Here is an 18,887-nt window from a genome sequence, read left to right as displayed (position 1 = left end):
GCTCATGCCAATGTTATCGCATATTTAAGTACACTTCATGAGCATTGTAGTAAATAAGCACACATTAAACATGGGTTTTTCATATAAAATATCTTAATTTGTCGATAAACAGAGGACATTCCTTGTCCCCACCCACCCCAATAAGTGATTGTGCAAAAGCTGTGTTGAATAAGGCTGAATTACGTGAGTATTGTTTTATAAAAGTAAGGTGAGCTTGCCTCCTTAGCATCCTCAACTCTCTACAGAGCAATGCACCAAGGCCCTACGGTGCAGTAGGGACTAAAACCTTCTTCAGTGATTCCATCCTCTCCATTTCTGGTTCCTGTGTGAAGTCAACTATTGCGTGTTGCATGTAGTTGTAGTCAGGCCACATTGACGAGGTTAGGTCCTACATATAATAACAGATTAACAGATGCTTCCAGCTCTCCAAGGTGACTTCGACAAGAACCAGAGGGCTCTTTATGGCAGACAGACATTACTGTCAAACCCCAAAGCCAACATTTCTGGGCTGAAATACCTGCACTGACGGTAAACGAGGGACGAGGTGGCTGCTTGGATTCTAGAAAAATAGCTACTTTATAAAACTGATTGTGTTCAGCTGCAAAAGGTAACAAGGTCTGCAAACATTGACACTGATTTCATGGTTTGTGTGCTGAAGTGTGAAATGGCGTCGCTGACAGGCTGCTGCACAAGTCTTTTAAAGCTTAGTGTGTCCCTTGGAGCATATAAAATGAGGATAAATAAACTATAACATGAAGAAAAATAAACTAGTCACAAAACTGTCTCAAAATACTATACGATATACGATAATGCACATACAAAAAGCATACAAGTATTTCCCACAATTATTAAGGCTTCCCTTTAAAAGGTTAGAAGTATCATTCGATTCTCTGCAACACTATGAACATATACATTAACTTTGGACAACACAAAGTCTTTCATTAATAACAGTGAGCTAGGAGGATACAGAAGGCTTGTAGAACTAACTGAAACTTGGAGCGTGGGAATGTTTCAGTTCCCCATGTTTGGCACATTGGATTGTTGGCTTTCGTCACATCAGCCAGTTGATGCTCAGGTCCTTACTTGGAATTTTCCAGCTTTAGTGACATATTTGACTCCTTTAAAAGGCTTGTACTTCTCTCCATACATGTCCAGTCGGTTCACCTTCAGCCCTGCAACAAAAGAGGTCAGATAAGCTAAATAAACAATGACGCATATGGTTGGATAAAGTCAACAAAGTCAAACCCAATGTAAAAATAGTGTATGAATGAATAAAGACAATATCTATGTTGTGTGAAACAATATCTGTTCTGCTGTCAAACTATACCAAACAGAGTAAGGCAATGAGTTCCAGATGTTATAAGCTTGCTCGTATTTTTTTTAATATATCCTGATGATCCCTTATGGGTGTCAACGACTGACGGTTATGGGTTTAAAAAAATGATTTTACTTGAATTTAGAAGTTGATTACTCATGGTTCTCATTACAATTAAATGTCAAAGTTCCAATATAAACTTCTAAAATTTTAAATGATGAATGGACAGAGGAATAAAGAACAATGTATTCATTCTTAAACAGTTAATAAGGTTTCACCTCGTTCTGTTTTCATTCACCTCCCTGCCAGAGCCGTCTCTGACCCCCCACTGTTAATTGACCAAACAGCTTATATGATGACATCTTTTCCCTGCCCTTACACCCCTCCCTGCCAGAGCCGTCTCTGACCCCCCACTGTTACTTGATCGAAAATAAATGTCTTCATCCTGTTTTTATCCCCCATCCTGCCAAACATCTGTCTTTAACCCCCTATTGTTCTTAAATAAAATGATCAATGGAGCAACTGTGGGGTTGGTATCATGAATGGTAATTCATTTCTGGATGATACCAATGATTCAAATTAAGTAAACTTAAATAGTGACTAAGCTGAACTTAGTAAAGTTTGACCCCAAAACATTTTTGGATTAGGGAGCGATTACCTAAAACCTGGATCATTCCAGCAGGGTAAAAGGAAAGGTTATTTCAAAGTAGAGTACCCGATATGGCCAGCTGTTGAATTTTGAGGGCGATGTTGATGGAGGGGTTGTCCTCTGGTTTGGGGGCACCGGCCTGCAGACTGAGGCTGCCACGCAGGTTAGGAAGCTTCTGGGGGTTCAGCCTCCCAATGTCCCACACCAGCACCTACCACCACATAGATACGCCTTAACAGGTTATCGGTAATATAACTTATCCAAGTATAAAAACAACCTAATCTTAAAACAAACTGTACCCTGCTGTGATGTAATCATTTGCTAAACCACTTTTCTTAGCCCACTTCCAACAGGAGTAGATGCTAAAATTTTAGCACCCCTTTGAACTGAAATCGACAATCCATTTTTAATCTGGAATCGAGAATCAATTTATTGAATTGAATCGTGACATCCCCAGAATTGAAATCAACACCCCTATTGGTTACCTTGGTAGCGGGGTCGTAGGTGTAGCTGCCCTGCGTGGCGATGAGGCTGGCGCTGAGCACGGCTTTGGGCATGTGGATGGTGATCACAAAGCCCTCCACCGTCTTCCCCATGGTCTGCTTAGGGCCCACCGTCAGGTCCATGCGGCCCCCGGAGCCGCTCTCAAAGAAGCTGATGCTCTGCTTCACGTACACTGGGATGGCCACCAGGCTGGGGAGGCAGGGGGACCGTAGATATAAGAGTCCTACCTCCTCTAGGTAGGGCTGCAGCGTAACATTGTTTTTCATAGTCAACCTGTTTTTTCGTTTAATACTTGAGTCTGTAAAATGACATCAATAATAGCAAATGATGTTGCAAGTCCAACATTATTACGTATTTAGATCATTTTATAAAGATCCATGAACCATTTATTTTTCATTTCTGTAGCATTAAGCAGCAAATATTTGGTGTTTATAATTGGAAAAAGGCCCTAAATGATTAAAAATAGATAGAACACCTTTCTACTGATTGTTGCAGCCCTACTGTCGTGGAATATTAATCATGTTTGTATAAATTATATAAACCTTGTTAATAGTTACTAATCAATTAAAATGGCATATGGAAACACCTAGATAAGTCTCCCTTCCTTTCTGTTTGAAAGGTGTAAAATGTAGTTTGCATTTGCATTGCTGTTGTAGCCACGATGGCTGATATGGAGGCCATGCCAGTCTAAAGACTTCTTTGTTTTGTAGATTCCATTAAAGGTCCGATAGCATGAAAATTTCAATTTATGAGGTTTTATAACATTAATATGAGTTCCCCTAGCCTGCCTATGGTCCCCCAGTGGCTAGAAATGGCATTAGGTGTAAAACGAGCACTAGGTATCCTCCTCCGCCTTTGAAAAAACGAAAGCTCAGACGCGCCGATTTGGAATTTGGCCCCATAGGTCGTCATAAGGGGCCAGGTTACCTCCCCTTTCTCTGCTTTGCCCGCCAAGAGAATTTGGCCCGCCTATGAGACAATGAGCTAGGACCGTGCGAGCGCCACATGTGTGTGTGTGAATACACTTTTTGTACACTTCTTTAAATACTTTGTTATTTGGACAACCGTTCTGCTGTTGGTGTTATGGCGAATAACACGCAACACACAAAGCTTGCGTAAAGCTCCCATTTGGTGAAAAGACAAGACTGCGTCAGGTTCTCTGACGTCTCTGGTATTTCCACAACGAGATTCATCTGGGGTTATCTCGGCCATGGTTGAGAAGGAATTGAGAACCGCGACATGGAGGAGAAAGGGATTGTTGCCCGTGATTGTCCGCTGGTAGTGCCTCAGTGGTGGCGGTGCCTCGGCAGCGGGCAGCGGGGCTCCGGCGGGAGACAATCCCGGGCAACAATCACGGGAAACAATCCCTTTCTCTATTTCTCGGTTCAGTCTGTACTTAAAATTGATGTGGAAGTGGAAGAACCAGAGACATCGGAGAACCCGAAGCAGTCGTTTGAGATTCATAATATCATCTGGAGGCGCACACAGCTTTTGGCCGTGATGATATATATTATATTATATTATATAGATATCTATATATAATATTATATTATTTAGATATAGAGCTCCAGGACTCCCACCGGAGCACCTGGAATGTTCAGTGTTCCACTGTAAACACTAGCTCATGGTACCGTGGCCGCAAGCTGCTCAGGGCCACACCCGCACCCTCCACCTTGACCCGCCTCTAAAAAACGGCACGTTTGTGGAAATCTCATTGTGGGACTGGCTCGTAGTGGCTCTAATTCTGCACCATGGCTGACTTTCTTGAAAGTCTTCAAAAACTGTATTAGGGGCCCACTAACACCCATGGCATCCATAAAGTAGCATGCCATGGGATCTTTAACGGTCTTGCAACCATGCAGACATGTCTGCCTTGCCTGCCAGGTTGTTGCAATTAACTGTTGCAATTAACTTTATCTCTCCAGCCAAGGCTGACTTCAGCCATGGCCAATCCTTAACTCTCAACAATCAATAACCCTTCACCTTTGTTGTTGCTGACCAAGATGTGAAAGTTTCCCTATAAGAATAATTTACACCCATTGGCTCATGTAATTTACGCTTTGTAAATAGCTGCCTGTATCTTCCCATGATCATGCTTGACAATTAAATCACATACTTTGCAGCGAAGAAGTGTCCTCAATAAGTTATGTGAGGGTGTTTTTAAATCCCATAATAATGTGATGACAAAGCAAACCACGGTGTCTGGTTTATTATGCCAGTCACTTAGCCGTATGTGCAAAGATAACTTCCGTACAGGGAGATATTTCTTAAATTGGCTTTACACTCAGCTGATCATTGGCACAGCACGGCTTAGTGACTGCCATAATAAAGTAATGATAATCTACATCAAGAGGTGAAAGGTGAATGCGCCTTAAAGGGGTACGGATGAGGAGGTAGGGATCAGGAGGCGTGTGGGGCGCTTACTTCTGGGCGCTGACGTGGTAGGACATGAGTGTGAAATTTCCATCGGGGGGGATGAAAGAGAGGACTCGCTCCGCCTCCCAGCGCTTGAATCTCACACACGGGTGGAAACTCACGTCGTCCAGGAGTCGGGGATTCTGCGGGGCAAGATGGAGACCGGGAGCAACTATTAGAGCAAAGTCACCTCGTGAGGCAGCTGGATTTGAGAGATCAGAATCATGCGAGAATCCATCTAGCCAGCCTTCAAGTCATGCCCTTGGGCCCGAAACACAGTGGTTCGGCCCAATCCGTGTCCTGTTAGGAACTACGTGATCTATGGTGACACATGGTTCATCCAATAACCTGCCAAGTATTTTTGGAAAGTGCTTTCCAAACAGTTCCCAAGGAAGACTTCCCATCGGGTTAGCAGGAAAGTTAATAAACAAATAAAATACAATCTAGAAAGATGGGAGAAGGGGGACCCACCATAAAAGAGAGAGTCAAATCAGGCATCCCAGAGAGCTTGACGCAGGCTTCAATTACACCCTGTATCTCAGCACACACCGTCGTACCTGTGGACCAATCACAGCCACACAAAATAAATATAAATAAATACATTTTATAAAATATATATAATATACATAGAAATATAAATACATAAAGAATAAGAAAATTGGTGACCACAGCATATTAAAAGAACAACCCTGCTTTTTAAATTTTTAACAATTTATACCTGACCATAAGCTGTGCTCACTGTGTGATTGTAACTGTAAATGGAACAGGCATTTGTTTGTTTTTGACGTTGCTTATCTTTTTGCTCTGCTTCCTCATGTTGTGTTATCTAGCCTCCCTGTAGGTTACCCATTAGCCATGGCTTGAACTGAACAGAGGAGGGTAGGTCACGCTGCTTCGAAAGGAATTGCCATGACATTACTGTACCCAAGAAGGAAGGTTTTTCCTACCTGATTTGTCCACTATGGCATCTATCTCCTCTATCACGTCGAAATAAGCCTCATTATTGGTGTATTTTACACCAGATCGCCTCCATGGGATTGTGGACAACTGACCCGATGGTAACCTTTCTTCAAAATTACTATTTCCTGGAAATAAAACAAATAAATGAATCAAGCGTAGAAATGCAGAAAACAAAAGTAGTTAAGTTAATCAACAAAGTACAGTTAAAATCAACAATTTGTATTGTATCAAATAAAATGGAGATTGTCGGATAATCGCAGAGAACACTGGATTATGTGTGGGCTGTCGTGAAGTTCTGTGGACCTGTGAGTGTGTTGACCATGGTCCTCAGGATGGTGGGCGGCCGGATCATCTCCTTCAGGATGTTGGACTCCGTAGCCAGAGGGAAACCGTTGTCCAGCATCTCCTCCAACAGCTCATAAACAGTCACCACGTTGTCCTTAATGACCGTTTCGGAGCATTCTCCAAAATAATCCTGGGAAAATAAAAAAAATTATATATATATATATATATATATATATATATCTCAAAGAGCACATAGTAAGGATGTTTTATGTAGAGAGACCATAGACTGAAGAGAATAGCAGATATGTAATCTTAACCATATAAAGTAGAGAAGACATTCACAGAAGCAGATGTTTTTATATAAGTATATATAAGTATACTTAAATAAGTATATATATAAGTGGCTCACTGTGAATTTCGTCATTAATGGGCAAGCAGTGGCTAGGTATCTTGCACAAAGATACAGGGATAGAAACCTACAGGGGAGTGCTTTTAACAATCAAGATGGGCAATCTTGATTGTTAAAAAGCACCCAAGGATATAAACACTAAGCAGTGAAAGGTGTCACATCCACACACAAACTAATATTATCAGTCAACGCAATAGTATTTCATCCCTTGGGCAAACACACACACACAAACACACAAAAAGCTTGAGCTGACCTGAAATGTCTCAACCACTCTGTGCAGAAACTCGATCACGAACAGCGGGGGGGCCTCCGTCTGGATGACGGAGAGGAAGAAAAGCCTGTCGCGGTAGATGCTGATAAGGTAGTGGTGCGGGGTCTGCAGCACGGGGGGGACATCCTCTGGCTCCGCAGCCTTCTCCCTCGCTTCGAAGAAGTAGTCGCAAACACTGCGGCCGATGACGCTCTTCCAGTGCTTCTCCAGGAAGATATCTCCCGAGTGGTTAATCAGAAACAGGCTGTGGATCATTTCAACTGCAACAATGGGGAGGCTGTCAAGGTTGTGACTGCTGTCACACAGAGAGGGAGAGAGGGAGGAGATGAGGAAGGGAATATACAAGAAGTGAATATAGAATATAGAAGAAGAAATGTCACATCGCACATCGAAATCACCAATCGTTTACTACTGCATTAAACATGTACGATTAATTCATGCATTCAAAACATAAAGTAAAAAGGCAGTCTGACGAGCTGCAACTTCAAAATATGAAAGTGAAACGCAGGTAAGTTAGACAGCTGACAACTATATTGGTCAAGTTAGAAGAGACAACGAAAATACATCCGACAAAAACATTAAATTCCACTCCAAAACCAAACGTCATCACTGGAAGATAGGTGACTTATTACAACTTCGCATAACAAATGCATAAAGTTATACCTGCAGGAGTCGATGACCGATGTTGTGACAATGTGGCACTTTTTCAACTGAGCATTCACTGTGGCCACGGAGAAGCCTGAACTATTAGGCACGCTAAAACAACATGAACAAAACATAAACTAAATTTTAGATTATAGCATTTTTAAATGATACATATTAATTATGATATAATACAGCAATTCATATTGATTTTCATTATCATAAAATGATGGACGAACAGCGAGCGGTTTACTTTAGATCGGGCAATAGCGAGGCCAGCTCACCACCGGTGCCACAGAGAAGGCGCGTGTCCGTTGATCGGGATAGTTATTCATTTCTCTTATAAGCTGATCGAAACGCAGAGCAACCATTAAGCATGGCTTCAAAATCAAGGAAACAAAGACATTCAGAGGAGAAAGAGAAGGAGGAGAAGGTAGTCATTCCAAAGAAATCAAGACTCTCAGAGGAGAAGAAAGAGAAGACCGTGTCTCCAAAGAAGCCAGACTCTCCGACCCAACTAAGGTGATACTAATAAACATTTAAGGAAACGAAGCCTTCCCATGGTTGCTTTGTGTTGCATTGCACTCACACGTAAATCACTTTATATAGCGATCGCCTACCAAGTTAGGGGTAGCTGTTTTTGTGATGCTAGTGAAACGAGCCACTTCGTGGGGAATTGCACGTAGTCTGCAGCCGGGCGTTTGTAGAGCTCCCACGTGGCTTGTGTTGTGCAGGAATCGCTAAAGATAGTTAAGGGAGACCGTGAATCATCGTTATGTCTTAAACTATCCTTCAGGCAATGTTTGCCGTAGTCTTATTGATTTGTAAAAGTGTGCACGCTGAAGGTCAACACATGTGTAGTTTACCGCGCAGTGGTGCGCGCCCCCGTCCTGTCTGAACGACTCAATGGCAGTGGACTCGTTTGACATCAGACTTTTGACAGTCCGATGTGACAGTCCAATTTCGCTGGGCTTCTTCGACATTATCTGTGTGTCGGGGAAGAATTACGTTGGAGTTGACTGTAACGTTCAAACATGTAACATGAGCATGCCCCAATGTCATCATCTAGACGTGAATCGCCATGTCATTCGATTGTGTAAGAACGATTCAACCGCATGGATTTTTTTATATTGACGATAGATTGAATAAATATACCTGTATAATATGAGGCAGTGATATGATTTCGTCGCTCCTCCTTCAGCTCCGATTGGTGCGGGGGCGGGGCTTCTCCTGTAGACACATGTCGACCCTTGCGGCACGAAGAGATGAAATTAGGAGTTTTTTGTGTTCCCAGCTCTTTTGGTCTCAGAATTTGTGCTGCTCAACAAGTCTGTCAGCCTCATATTTTAGAAATAGGGACACCATGCCAGCTCCAAGGTAAGCTCTCCTACAAATGGGCGGGTCGATTTTATAAGAAGAAACATTTGTCTTTCGAGATGGACATGTGCATCGACTGAATCATAGCAACATCTCCCCCCGGTGTTATTACTTACACAAGCTCAGTGATGACCGGAAAAAAAGGCTGAGAAAAGAACGATTGGAACTATTTTCTGTATACATGGATAACCAGGGTGTGGCATCAGAGACGTGGTGGTTGTTTAATTATGCTGAAATTGACATGAGTTACTTGCTGTATATTAATATTATCACGTTGTTTTTCCAGTACCAATTGTATCAATGAATCTATATGGAGCTGCATTGCAGGCTTTGTATGTGTTGTGTCAAAATTAACTAAAGCAGAACAAACCGATCGTATGTTTGAGTGTTGGTTGAGCACATCATGTGTCAAGCATGTGCATATGGTTAGTTATGCCACTGCGATACACGTTTCATGTTTACACTCTTGACATAACAAGGGTGTGGTATGGTTTTATTTTTTTAGCTCATTGTTTTGTTCCACTGAAATGGAAAATAAGGTAGCGTAAATGTCCTCTTTTATATTTGAATGAGTATCCGTTCATACACCCTCAGTTCTTTGCACACTGTAATGGAACATGCAGACCTCTCATTTCGAGCTCTGGTTGGTTTTGCCTGGGGGCGAATGCAGTCTTTGAAAGGTTTCTTATGTCATCATGAATTGTGTACTATGTAACCGGGTCTGAGGGATGGAACAAAAATGTAGTAATGTAAGTGTATTTCAACATGAATCAAACAAGATGTTTCCATATTAAGCCATCTTCCCTATAAACTTTTTTTTATGTTGATGCAACCGTAGGCTGCTGCTGTAATTTTATTTATTTTACAAATGTCTTTTTTTCTTTGTGTTTCTAGCCCCAACTCTCTGTTCGGGATGGGTAACCCCCTCCTGGACATCTCAGCCGAGGTTGACAAGGACTTTCTGGACAAGTGAGTTACACACCTGAACTCCCATATGTTGAGGCAATGCAGAGAGAGCGACTCTTATGGCCAATGTTAAGCCAGGCTCTTTTACAGATATTTGTTTAGTAAGCTTCTTTTTTACACAAAGATTCAATTACAATTAGAATTGAACTGTGCAAGTTATTTTTATATAATTCTTTGTGTGTCTGTGTGTCGCCATTCCTGGCATTCCATCTGATCATCTCCACTGTTGTATCATCGGGTTGTAGGACTGGTCCATGTGTGCATGCATGCACTGTAAGAGATTGCTTTACCGTTGACTTAACGCATCTTGGAATCCTCCTTTAAACACCGCTACCCTGGTATCCTAAGTGCAGTTGCATGAATTTGGTTCATCACCATAAAGAAAGCCTTTGTTTTATAAGAGATGCTCAATTTAGTTGAAACCTGGTGGAACTACCAAAATCTGAATCTGGAACAAAGAGTACGATAGTGCTTGCATTTCATTTGCTTTGTATACCGTTTATATAAAGCAACGGCTTAAGACATTGGTTCTTACAAGCGAGCAGTGGCTTGATACTGTCATTGCTCAAGTTGGGTTTCTTCTCTGTATTTGAATGTTGGGTGATGTGAGGCTAAGCCGCGCCGGTTGGAGTAGGCCCGTTCTGGTTTGGTCCGGCCCATGGCTAGGCAGGAGTTGACCGGTGCAAAGGGCTCCTACAGGTTTACGCTCAGAGTCCATTTCTAACCCCTTGCGTAAATGCCTGGATTAGCTGCAAACCCACCCCCTCTCTTCCCTCCTTGACCAGTTCTAATTCACTCTCACGTGGGGATAATGCTCGACTTACATGGCACTCTAATAAGTGTGTGTGTGAGAGATATTTCATCCTGTAGGGTCAGAAAACTGATGTATATGTTCTGCCCTCTGTGTTTGAAAGATGATCTTTATGTTCTGCCCTCTGCAGGTATGGACTGAAGCCCAATGACGCAATCCTGGCGGATGAGAAACACAAAGCGCTGTTAGTATCTCCTTTATATGCAACTTCCCTGAATTTTATATAACTTCCCTGTATCTTAAAGAACACTCTTAAAGATTTGATATTTGACTGAACACTAAATGTAAGAAAGAATGGCAAATGAAGTAATAGCTAACTGTATAAGCACAACATTTTTGTAGTACTTCCTCCTCAAGCAAAGTCGGTAAAAGAGAGAACCTTGGTGCTGGATTTGATCCACTTCATACTGGAGTAGGCTAGACAAAACAGGCAAGCTCCAGAACTAATCACGATCGAGGCCGAGAGGCCGTTCAGCCAATTGCAAAATTGGAATCCCCAAATGCCTCCTGTGACCAGAGAGCAGTTTTAGGTCAGAAAACAAATATTTACCAGAAGAAGATTGTGTGTGTGTGTGTGTGTGTGTGTGTGTGTGTGTGTGTGTGTGTGTGTGTGTGTGTGTGTGTGTGTGTGTGTGTGTGTGTGTGTGTGTGTGTGTGTGTGTGTGTGTGTGTGTGTGTGTGTGTGTGTGTGTGTGTGTGTGTGTGTGTGTGTGTGTGTGTGTGTGTGTCAAACCCACCTGACCTCCTTGGGCCTCCTATGGTCACACATGTAATTTTCACATGTTATCTATTTGTTTATCAAACAGTGCTGCTCTGCCAGCGTGTATAGTATATGACTAAGCTAGTCCTTGAGTCCTATGGCCATACCCCAGCATGTGTGTTATAGGAATTTAGGGTAATGTATCTGCTTTATTTAATGTAAATCCCCTGTATAGAGTATTAAGTGTACCGTTGGTTCTCGGAAGAAGAGGTAAATAATATAATTAACTGAAAATGCTCTTGGTCCCTGGAAGCCTTAAGGGCTGACACTAACACAAGATAGCTTCATCTACCAAAGTCAGTGCGGTATCCCTCCTGTAGTGATCAATAATATGATCCAAATAATGAAAACACAATCTACCAAAATGTATTTTCACTGTACTGCAAACACGCAGGGGAGCAAGGCGACCAATGGCGTCAGTTCTCAGGAGATCACGCCCCCTCCTCCCTTGCGGCGCCCAGCCAGTCCCAGATGTCTCATCTCGGCAACCTCTGCCTTAGTCTCAGGACCTTAACAGCAGTAGGGCTGCTAGTTTCGCTTCCTCCCTCCTCAAGACACATACAGTGCACCCACAGACCCCAAGTACACGAATCAGCACCAGTAGAAATTCAACATGAAAGACGGAACACCAAAGCCATCTTTCTAAATTTGGATATTTTAACATGAAATCTAGACATAAACTATTCATGGAATACTTGATCTGCCAATGCTTCATTCTGTACTGTACAGTCAGAACTGAGAAGGGGTAATCCAACAAGTGTCTGTGTAAAGTGTTCTAGAGGGGGCTCCTGCTGCTGGCCTCCTTCCCCTCCACCTCACGCCGCTCCTCCCGTGTCTCCAGGTTTGAGGAGCTTGTCGGCAATTTCGAGGCGGAGTACCACGCCGGGGGGGCCACCCAGAACTCCATCAGAGTGGCACAGGTGGGCGTCACACAACACCCCACCCGCTCCACCAGGTTAACTACTACCCTCACATAGCTGTAGCCAAGTGTAAAGGGATGCTTTTAGACAGTGAAAACTGACTGGCTTTAACTACAGCACCAGTCAGAGGTAGTCTGGAAACGGCTGTAGTTGCCCATGCCTACTTCCCCAACCATGGTTGATATGTCCTGCAACTGATTCTTGCCATCTGAGAGTTTAATTTACTGCGCAATAACGAAAATAAAACACAAGGCTGGCTCATGTTTTGTAAAATGAGGGAAATGTTACTCTACTGTAAATGATGTACTGCTGCCCCTGGGAACTCCGCTTACTGGAGGCACGGGGATAGTCTTCTAGTGGCCTTAGCCATACAGCTTCTGTCCATTCCCCCAACGGCTGTAAACCGTCACTGAGATCCTGTCACTCGCTGCTGCCCCCCAGTGGATGATCCAGAAGCCCAAAAGGGTAGGCACGTTCTTCGGCTGCATTGGCAAGGACAAGTTTGCGGATATCCTGAAGAAGAAGGCGCTGGAGGGCAACGTGGACGCCCACTACTACGAGCAGGACGAGGAGCCCACCGGGACCTGTGCCGTGTGCATCACCGGGGATAAAAGGTTAGACCCGAAATAACCCCTGGCACATGCTGTTCTCCGCCTCTGTTAACGTGCATGCTAATGTCCCCGTGTCCCATTACTCCGTTTCCAATGAGGACTCCTGTGAGGTACAGTGTGTGGATACAAAAACACATTTTTATTTTCATTGGATTATACAGTAATTAAGACATACTTATTAATATCATGGTTAATTTCTGCCAGGTCCATCCCGCTCGATGCCACTGAATTATGCACACTGCACCTTTTAACCAGTAACCATGACATCGCCCCCCCCCCCCCCCCCCCCCACTCTCTCAGGTCTCTGGTTGCCAACCTAGCGGCGGCTAACTCCTATAAGAAGGACAAGCATCTGGACTTGGAGGAGAACTGGGCGCTAGTAGAGAAAGCTAAAGTCTACTACATTGCTGTAAGTAGGGTTGCAATTTCCATTGGAAATGACTGAGCTCTAACGAAAAACATACGGGAAACTGAACCTTTTAATACCAGGAACAATATGGTTATCAAGATGGTTGGTTTCTTGTAACCTTATGGTTTTTGGAAAGGAAAACCACAAAATGTAAAAAGGACTCTTAAATTCAGAAGGGCAGATTTCCAAACTTCTACAACCATTATTTATTATTATTATTATTATTATTATTATTATTATAATTAGGGCCTCATCAGACCCATGGAAGGGTTTGCAATAAGAAAAAGTAATAAAACCGACGAGACAAAAGGATGTCCTCTGCCCTGGTGAAACGGCCCATCACCGGTCCATGGTTTCTCCTCAGGGTTTCTTCCTGACTGTCTCCCTGGAGTCCATCCTGAAGGTGGCCAAGCACGCGGCCGAGAACAACAAGGTATTCTGCCTGAACCTCGCCGCTCCCTTCATCTCCCAGTTCTTCAAGGACGGCCTCATGCAGGTCATGCCCTATGTGGACATCCTGTTCGGGAACGAGACGGTACGTCAGGCAGGCCAACATCATCATGACTGCATGCCAAACTGGTCCTTTCATAGTTAATAGTAATGATGATAATATTAAATGTGTTCGAATTGATTACGGGGTGACTAAAAGCAGATTGCAATGGCAATAAAAGGCAATCGAAGACCAGATAAGCATATTTTTGAAGCGGTCAAGACATAAATTAAGATAAAAGATTAGAAAAAAACTGAGGACTAAACGGTTAACTGTATAAATCAGACAAATAATGGATCAGCATGATTTCATATTATTGCTATATTCATTTTCAGGAGGCTGTTGAGTTTGGCAAAGCACAAGACTTTGAGGTAAGTGAATCAGTGGTCTTGATCAAACCTTCAATGGCATCCACACTTTGTTAGTTACTGGTAGTAATTACCTTCTAGTTTCTGTTGTTAAAAGACTGATGTTTCTTACCTTCATGTTTCTGTTTACTGACTGGTGGTGCTTACTCTAATGTTTCTGTTTAGTGACTGGTTGGGCTTACCTTTGTGTTTCTGTTGTAGACTGAGGACATCGAGGAACTAGCCAAGAAGGCCCAGGCTCTGCCCAAAGAGAACAAGAAGCGCCCCAGGGTTGTGGTCTTTACTCAGGGGAAGGAGCAAACCATCGTGGCACAAAGTGAGAAATACTTCTAGTTATCTCGCCCCCCCCCCTTTATTTTGCCTTTGGTTTTGGCCTGAATTTCTCGCTTTGTTTCGAACTATGCTAATGCTTTATTTTTCTCTCTAGGCGACAACAAGATAGAAAAATTCCCTGTGCTGAAGATCGACCCCAAGGATATTGTTGACACGAACGGTGCTGGTGATGCCTTTGTAGGAGGTAAGTGTGTGTGTGTGTGTGTGTGTGTGTGTGTGTGTGTGTGTGTGTGTGTGTGTGTGTGTGTGTGTGTGTGTGTGTGTGTGTGTGTGTGTGTGTGTGTGTGTGTGTGTGTGTGTGTGTGTGTGTGTGTGTGTGTGTGTGACCCACCTGACCTCCTTGGGCCTCCACCAGGTTTTCTGTCCCAGCTGGTGCAGGAGAAGCCCCTGGAGAAGAGCGTGGAGGCAGGTCACTATTCGGCCAACGTGGTCATCAGACGCTCCGGCTGCACCTTCCCCGAGAAGCCAGACTTCCACTGAGGGTCCGTCCATCCGTCTGTCCATCAATTAATGTCGTATCACTAGTGTTCCCAGTTTGCCTCAAGCAACCCTCTTACAAATCTGACCTCATGTGGTTCAGGGCCTGTGTTAAACCTCCGCCATCACCCAACAAACAACAATCCGTCCCTCTGTGTGTGTGAAATGCTTGTTGAAGTACCCGTCATATCATCCATGCAATACCCGTTACGTCTGCTAGGGGCCGCTTTGAGTTGTTACACCAGCAGCCCAAGTTAAGGGAGATGGTCTGCAGCAGAGGTTATACCAAAACAGAAATATGGGGAACCTTGCAGGCTGTAAAACCATTGCTTGACATAATGAATCTCAGTGAAAAAACTGCATTAATTTGTTCAAATCTTTTATTTTGTTTAGACGATAAGTTACTTTTGATAGTATTATGGGGCTCTGACACTGCCAGCCACTGTGTTTATTGTGCACAGTTGCATTCAAGCCTTTCCCTTTGTGCTTTGTGTGACAGAGTAATTCCATGAGGGGGGGGATCACTTTAACAATAACATTGTGATGTTATGTATACAGTATTGAGCTCTCAGATAATGACATTTTTTCATTTACTCATGACTGGTTAACCTTGTTATTCAGATTGGTTTTAATGGGCCAGTGGGATGCCAAATTGGTTCCCTTTTTCTAAAGCACACATTTCAATTGATATGACTATATTTGTACTTAAAGATGTGCAAGTTAAGCTTTGCACACTTGTTCCCTGCAGACCAATGGGCTGCTTTAATTGTGTTTGGCTTTGTCCTACGTTCCTTTGTAGAGGGTTGGTCTGTACAATTTTATTTACCTCAACTCTTCGTACGGAGAAGTAGCCTCTGTCGATTCAGATGCCTTTTTTAAATTAGTTTTTTTAACTTAAGTTTGCTGAGGTAGATGTCCACAGTAATGTAACTACATGGAAGTTACTCCAAACTTTATGAGACATCTTTTCTCAGCACAGTGCAAGAGAGTGGTGCCCATCTAGCCTTTTTTTTTCTTCTGCCTTAAAAGACTGAAAAACCTGTTAAAATCCTAAACTTTAAAGAATCACATTTCTGTTGGATTATGAGGGATTTTTTTGATCAAGGTTCAATTTGAATCAAATTATTTAATTAAGTAACTTCTGTGGGCATCATGCTTTGGTGGAAAAAGAAATCCGACAACATGCAAACAAATTATCACTGCATTTGGAAATGGATATTAAACCCATGGACAGTTATCGGTCTGGTGTCTTCTTTTCACTGAGCCTCTCCTCCTGCAAGGCAATGTCCAGAGCTCTCAGCTGCCTCAGGAAGCCGTGATTGGGCAGAATACAACGCCGCTGCCGCACATGCTCAATAGCACCCACCACACTCAGGCCTTGCTCCATCATCAGGTAAGCCAGGACCAACGATGCTGACCGACTCCGCCCCATTACACAATGGACCAGCACCTTGCCTAGGGCAAGCGAACACACACACACACACACACAATACACAGCATCTATTAGCCTTACATAGACAATGTATGTGTATTCAAGGTGCATAGGTTTGGGTCTCGCTCAATCAGAGTAACAAACACACTTGGGGTTCCATTCATGCGTTGGCCACCAAGGTATGCAGTATGCACTAATACCGTTCATAGGCCTATGCGTCAATGGCGCCAACCTGGTCACTCCATATACATGCGCCACTAGCACTCGTAAGGATGGATAGAAAAGTGCCTAAAGAAGCTGTACATTTTATGTATCAATCAACAGAACTATTATAATTAAAAGGGGAACAAAATAATTCGCCTAGGCATCGGTTCACGTACTCTGTGGGTCCTGAACAGCGCCGTGGATGAAGTGGCTCGCAGGACAAAAGAACTGGGAGATGTTGAAGGTGGGCTTGTCGTCGGCCTCCACGCCGAAGTACCGGACGTCCATGTCGTCTCGGTAGTAGTCGGCGCCGGTCGACACGTTGTTCCATTTACCTTCCGCTGCGTTCAGGATGTGCGTGATGCCCATGCTCTTCAGAGCAGCTTTCTCCAAGGCCGTTTTCCTGCGGACAGATTAATTATCCTCATTATGAAGCAGGCAGGAGTTGGGCCATCTTGCTCAAAGATGCATCCAGGTACTTGTGGATGTTAATTACGCTTTGATGCCTCGGATAGGGGCACAATCAATGTGCGTGTTCATGTAGGCCTACTCACTCATCTCCGATGTAGATACCGGGCCAAACTTCGTTGACGTGTGTATACTGGGCTCCTGCGCCCGCCCAAAACATCTGCTCCAGGTCCAGCGTCCCGGGCGTGATGTAGTCGCTGTTGGGGTCCACACGCACGGCTTTGTACGGGTTACCCCCGCAGCGGGGCTTCACCCCCATGCAAGAAGACATGGTTCACGCCGCCTGCCACCACCACCAGAACCCTTGACCGTCTAGTAACGCAATTCCTCAAGTGCTAAGCAGATGTCTGGGATGGTATTGGCATTGATTGACGTCCTACCTGGACAGGTTAAAAATAAAAGCCCAAAATGCAAATGTTTGATGAAAACTTCTTAACTCCTCTATGTTATGTAGCCTACAAGGAATGTCGTAAAATGTCTTTTTAAAAAAGTCCGAATATACAGAAGCAGCACGATACCTTCCCTCTTCTACATGCACTTCTCGGAGCGTGTTTGTCCGTGGAGAGCACCCTCTGTCCGTTTTGGTTCCAGACTGAATGACGGATCAGGAATGGTAACGGCCTCTCCGCTCGCATGTGCAAGACGATATATTTAGGCAACCGAGGACAAAATCCTGACCTCTGCAACCTGCAGCTCAGAAGGGAAAGTCTCTCTCTCTCTCTCTCTCTCTCTCTCTCTCTCTCTCTCTCTCTCTCTCTCTCTCTCTCTCTCTCTCTCTCTCTCACACACACACTTATTGACTGGTTTATAACACTAACAGTTAACACCACCACTCTGGTGTAAGTTTGCAACTGAAACAATACATTTCCCAGTTGATCACATAAGTCATTGTATGACATCATCAAAATGTGAGCAATGTTTCAACAGGTGTGAGGATCACTGTGTGTATATGTGTGTGTGTGTGTGTGTGTGTGTGTGTGTGTGTGTGTGTGTGTGTGTGTGTGTGTGTGTGTGTGTGTGTGTGTGTGTGTGTGTGTGTGTGTGTGTGGAACTATGGTTCCAGTTAGGTACAGAATAATAACGCTAACACTTTATAATAACGGTACTTCAATGAACTGAATTAGCAGTAATAAGTATCATTATATTAGGGGTTAGTGTTAGAGTTAGTGGTTGGGGATATGGTCGAGGTTAGGGTAAGCGGGTTAGGGTAACCATGAATTAATGAATACCTGGTTAACATGAACCCATACATTAATTATTTAGTAATATGAATAAATATTATAGAAATAGTATTTTGGAACACCATTTGCTTGATAGCCAAGTGGGTGGGGCTTATTTATCGAAACATTAGCGCTGTGGCTCCCAGCACAGAAAATATGTGTTGGGAAAACAACTGAGAGAATTAAGTCATCCACTTGATGATTGATACACTGCTCATCTCTGTAATTTTGCATATGTCTATTGGTATAGAGTTTATGTGTGCAGAAAATGTGTATGTGTATGTATCCGGGTGTATGTGTGCAGAAGATGTTTATGTCTGTGTGACCTTATTGGTCATATATGAGTGTGCATGTAAATTCACGTGCCTGCACAGATGTCTGCATGCAAGATTTACAAGCACTCTGGTTATTGTGTGAATTTAATATATTCTGCTTCTAATCTATCCAATTAAGGACATAAAGACATAGGTTTACTAGAAAAAGGTTTTATGGAAAGATATTGACTAAACATTTACCCGGAAATATGTGTGGTTTATACAAATCTTACAGACATGATAGTACAGATTTGTATGTAACAATTTTCTGGGGCAA

At 43.3% G+C, this 18,887-nt stretch overlaps 3 protein-coding genes across 4 annotated transcripts; 1 reads left to right on the top strand and 2 right to left on the bottom strand.

Moving 5' to 3' along the window:
* Positions 1 to 18: 18 nt before the first annotated feature.
* ap3m1 (adaptor related protein complex 3 subunit mu 1) lies at positions 19 to 8,211 on the bottom strand. Its single transcript, XM_084470819.1, has 10 exons — positions 8,071 to 8,211; positions 7,472 to 7,564; positions 6,791 to 7,103; positions 6,147 to 6,318; positions 5,831 to 5,968; positions 5,355 to 5,440; positions 4,893 to 5,026; positions 2,450 to 2,657; positions 2,031 to 2,175; positions 19 to 1,172 (listed from the first exon to the last, which is right to left on the bottom strand). Exons 3-10 carry the CDS (start codon positions 7,061 to 7,063, stop codon positions 1,072 to 1,074), a joined length of 1,257 nt encoding a protein of 418 aa, XP_084326945.1. The 5' UTR covers positions 7,064 to 7,103; positions 7,472 to 7,564; positions 8,071 to 8,211; the 3' UTR covers positions 19 to 1,071.
* adka (adenosine kinase a) lies at positions 7,746 to 16,209 on the top strand. Of its 2 annotated transcripts, none has more exons than XM_084470817.1 (11): positions 7,746 to 7,972; positions 9,722 to 9,796; positions 10,735 to 10,788; positions 12,206 to 12,284; positions 12,726 to 12,898; positions 13,196 to 13,304; positions 13,669 to 13,839; positions 14,130 to 14,165; positions 14,364 to 14,478; positions 14,590 to 14,679; positions 14,851 to 16,209. In XM_084470817.1, exons 1-11 carry the CDS (start codon positions 7,827 to 7,829, stop codon positions 14,973 to 14,975), a joined length of 1,173 nt encoding a protein of 390 aa, XP_084326943.1. In that variant the 5' UTR covers positions 7,746 to 7,826; the 3' UTR covers positions 14,976 to 16,209. The 2 variants fall into 2 exon arrangements, with proteins under 2 accessions (XP_084326943.1, XP_084326944.1); XM_084470818.1 differs by lacking the exon at positions 7,746 to 7,972 and adding an exon at positions 8,701 to 8,827.
* On the bottom strand, positions 16,203 to 17,679 carry LOC311350752 (dual specificity phosphatase 29-like). Its single transcript, XM_084470820.1, has 4 exons — positions 17,595 to 17,679; positions 17,163 to 17,456; positions 16,785 to 17,011; positions 16,203 to 16,427 (listed from the first exon to the last, which is right to left on the bottom strand). The coding sequence occupies exons 2-4, from the start codon at positions 17,345 to 17,347 to the stop codon at positions 16,207 to 16,209; spliced, it is 633 nt and encodes a 210-aa protein (XP_084326946.1). The 5' UTR covers positions 17,348 to 17,456; positions 17,595 to 17,679; the 3' UTR covers positions 16,203 to 16,206.
* Between the last annotated feature and the right edge of the window lie 1,208 nt (positions 17,680 to 18,887).

Source organism: Micromesistius poutassou, assembly GCF_964030765.1.
Source record: "Micromesistius poutassou genome assembly, chromosome: 7".
Lineage (NCBI taxonomy): Eukaryota > Metazoa > Chordata > Actinopteri > Gadiformes > Gadidae > Micromesistius > Micromesistius poutassou.
This window is presented reverse-complemented; position numbering and strand designations above follow the sequence as displayed.